The 3,151-nt window shown below is 41.7% G+C and overlaps 1 protein-coding gene across 1 annotated transcript in view; it reads left to right on the top strand.

The window, feature by feature from the left end:
- The first annotated feature begins 1,610 nt into the window (after positions 1-1,610).
- The window catches only part of mfsd11 (major facilitator superfamily domain containing 11), a 10,281-nt gene continuing 8,740 nt past the window's right edge, over positions 1,611-3,151 (top strand). Inside the window, exons 1-6 of the mRNA XM_061905761.1 lie at positions 1,611-1,893; positions 2,103-2,244; positions 2,301-2,356; positions 2,421-2,528; positions 2,593-2,672; positions 2,729-2,825. Coding sequence (XP_061761745.1) covers positions 2,149-2,244; positions 2,301-2,356; positions 2,421-2,528; positions 2,593-2,672; positions 2,729-2,825 — 437 coding nt within the window. The 5' untranslated portion in view covers positions 1,611-1,893; positions 2,103-2,148. The remainder of the gene's footprint in view (positions 1,894-2,102; positions 2,245-2,300; positions 2,357-2,420; positions 2,529-2,592; positions 2,673-2,728; positions 2,826-3,151) is intronic.

The following is a 3,151-nucleotide window of genomic DNA, read 5'->3' as shown; positions in this document are numbered from 1 at the left end:
AGGGTACTCAAAGCGCTTTGACACTACTTCCACATTTACCCATTCACACACACATTCAAACAGTGATGGAGGGAGCTGCCATGCAAGGCGCTAACCAGCACCCATCAGGAGCAAGGGTGAAGTGTCTTGCTCAGGACACAACGGACGTGTCGAAGTTGGTACTAGGTGGGGATTTTAACCAGGGCCCCTGGGGTTGCGCACGGCCACTCATATATATATATATATATATATATATATATATATATATATATATATATATATATATATATATATATATATAAAGTATATATATATGTATAAATATATATATATAAAGTATTTATATATATATATATATATATATATAAAGTATATATATGTATATATATATATATATATATATATATATATATATATATATATTTATATATTAGGGGTGTAATGGTACGTGTATTTGTATTGAACCGTTTCGGTACGGGGGTTTCGGTTCGGTACGAGGGTGTATCGAACGAGCTTGTAAATTAAAGTCTTAAACTGCTCTGCAGCTGCCTCTGTCCGAGCAGTGAGCACCCAGCATTGTCCCGCCCACACAACCATCTGATTGGTTATATACAAAGCCAATCAGCAATGCGTATTCAGAGCGATGTAACAGCCAATCAGCAGGGCGTATTCAGAGCGATGTAACAGACAATCAGCAGGGTGTATTCAGAATGCATGGAGACAGTGCTCGGGTGTCGAGATGAGCAGATATGTGTTTAGCAGGTGAGCAGCTGACATCGTACACTCCCCAAATTATAAAAAACACTTCCCAGTCACAACTATTACAAACATCACTATGAGCCCGTTGACCTTCTAGAAACTTAAACTGCAGCTCTGCTCTCTCATTGTTCTTGGTTGAGGTGAAGGCTAATTAGCTTTTAGCGTTAGGTTAGCTCATTTTTGCTGTGGGTATGTGCGTGTGTGTGCGTGCGTGTGTGTGTATAATTAAAGTCAACTACAGGCTTCCCAAATGCTGTGATAAATTAAGCATGATGAGTTGACTTGAAACTGTTTAATGTTGCACTTTTTGTATGTACAAGAAAGGTTTTGTCATTTTATTTAATCAAAGCAACAACTTGAGGCAGTTTAATGTGGATTAACGTGGGTAGAATTATTATAGCGTTCCCAATGTTAAAAGGATAAAGCCGTTGTTTACAAATTTGGTAAATAAATAACCCAAAAAATTTATATTTTGTTGTTTTCTTACTGTACCGAAAATGAACCGAACCGTGACCTCTAAACCGAGGTACGTACCGAACCAACATTTTTGTGTACTGTTACACCCCTAGTATATATATATATATATATATATATATATATATATATATATATATATATATGTATATGTACGTATCCATATGTATGTATGTATGTATGTATGTGTATATATATATACATATATATATATATATATATATATATATATATATATATGTATATATATATATATATATATATATGTATATGGCAGTACTTTGATTAGTATTCCTCGACTGTTTGTAAATGTTGAAATCTATAAATAAAGGTTTATAAAAAAAGAAAAAGAAAAAAAGCAGCAAATCTACAGACTATGTGGATGGGTTCGAGCTACTTTTCATTGTTCCCCTTATGTGTTGTACATCGAGCGTTGATGCTACACGCTGCTAGCAGTTAGCTGCTAACAGCTAGCAGCGTCCTAGTCAGCTGACGTTCTCACATGACTAGCTCGTCTGGTTTGGACAGGTCGGCTGCAAGAGAACACCTTCGGAGAACCCGCCTTGGTTCCGTCATGTCGGATTCTGGTCTTTCAGGGAGACGATAGGTGACAAAGTGCTAGTTGCTAGCCGCGTCCGAACTGACGAACAAGAAGCTCAACCGAAACCGCCGCCTTGCTCGGTAAGTCGCTGTACTCGCCTGGCAAAATAAAGATAAATAAATGTTCTTTTTCATAGAAATATTTTTTCACGTCACTTTCAGTTGCTGAAACACCTCTAAAAAAAAAAAAAGTACTCGTTAGGAATGTAAAAAAAAAAAAAAGATGACGTCATGGAATTAAAGTTTCTAGCACTTTACGTACTAAAATGAGCTCTAGGTTTCTTCTTCAGATGTTCCGGTAACTTCATGTCCAGGGAGTGGTGACCATCCTTCAAAATGAGTCCGGAAGGGAAGAAGCTGATGAACATAGTCATCCTTGGCGTGGGCTTCATGTTCATCTTCACCGCCTTCCAGACGTGCGGCAACATCGAGGTAGGCGGCAAACACGTGACTGAAGACCAGAAGCTGACTCCTCTTCATCCCTGCAGCAAACCGTCATCAAGAGCTTCAACAGCACCTCCTTCCACGCCAGCGGATACACCAGGTAAGCTCCACCCACCCAATATGGCCGCGTCGGTCCTCGTGTGAGTGCCGGTGCCGCCCCGCAGCATGGCCATCATCTATGGCGTTTTCTCCGCGTCCAACCTGTTGGCGCCCTCCATGGTCGCCGTGATCGGACCGCAGCTCGCCATGTTCTTCAGCGGCCTTCTGTACAGGTGAGCTTGCACAAGCCCCGCCCCTTTTGGAGGCGCTAACAAGCGTCCTTGTCGTCCGCTGCAGCGGCTACATCGCCATGTTTGTGTACCCGTACACCTGGAGCTTCTACACTGCGTCCGTGCTGGTGGGCATCGGCGCCGCAGGTATGGCGGCCGTCCCTGCGCCCTCAGGCGACCTTTGACCCTTCGGTGTCTTGCAGTCTTGTGGACGGCTCAGGGCAACGTGCTCGCCATCAACTCCGGCGAACAAACCATCGGAAGGAACAGCGGCCTCTTTTGGGCTCTGCTGCAGTTCAGGTGTGTGTCTGTGTGTGTTTAATGATTGTTTGTTTCGGTGTGTGTACAATTGTGGGGGGGGGGGGGGGGGGTTTCGGTGTGTGTACAACTCTGTGTTTTATTTCGGTTTGTGTACATTTGTGTTTTATTTTGTTGTGTGTACAACTGTGTGTTTTGTTTTGGTGTGTGTTTAATGATTGTGTGCATGATTAATGAGTATGTTTTGTTTCTAATGTGTACAATTGTGTTTAATAGGGCTGTGAATCTTTGGGTGTCCCACGATTCTATTCAATATCGATTCTTGTGGTCACGATTCCATAACATATCGATTTTTTTCGATTCGATTC

Source organism: Nerophis ophidion, linkage group LG07 (assembly GCF_033978795.1).
Source record: "Nerophis ophidion isolate RoL-2023_Sa linkage group LG07, RoL_Noph_v1.0, whole genome shotgun sequence".
In the NCBI taxonomy this organism is placed as follows: domain Eukaryota; kingdom Metazoa; phylum Chordata; class Actinopteri; order Syngnathiformes; family Syngnathidae; genus Nerophis; species Nerophis ophidion.
The sequence above is the reverse complement of the archived record's forward strand: the minus strand, read 5'-3'. Positions and strand labels throughout refer to the sequence as shown.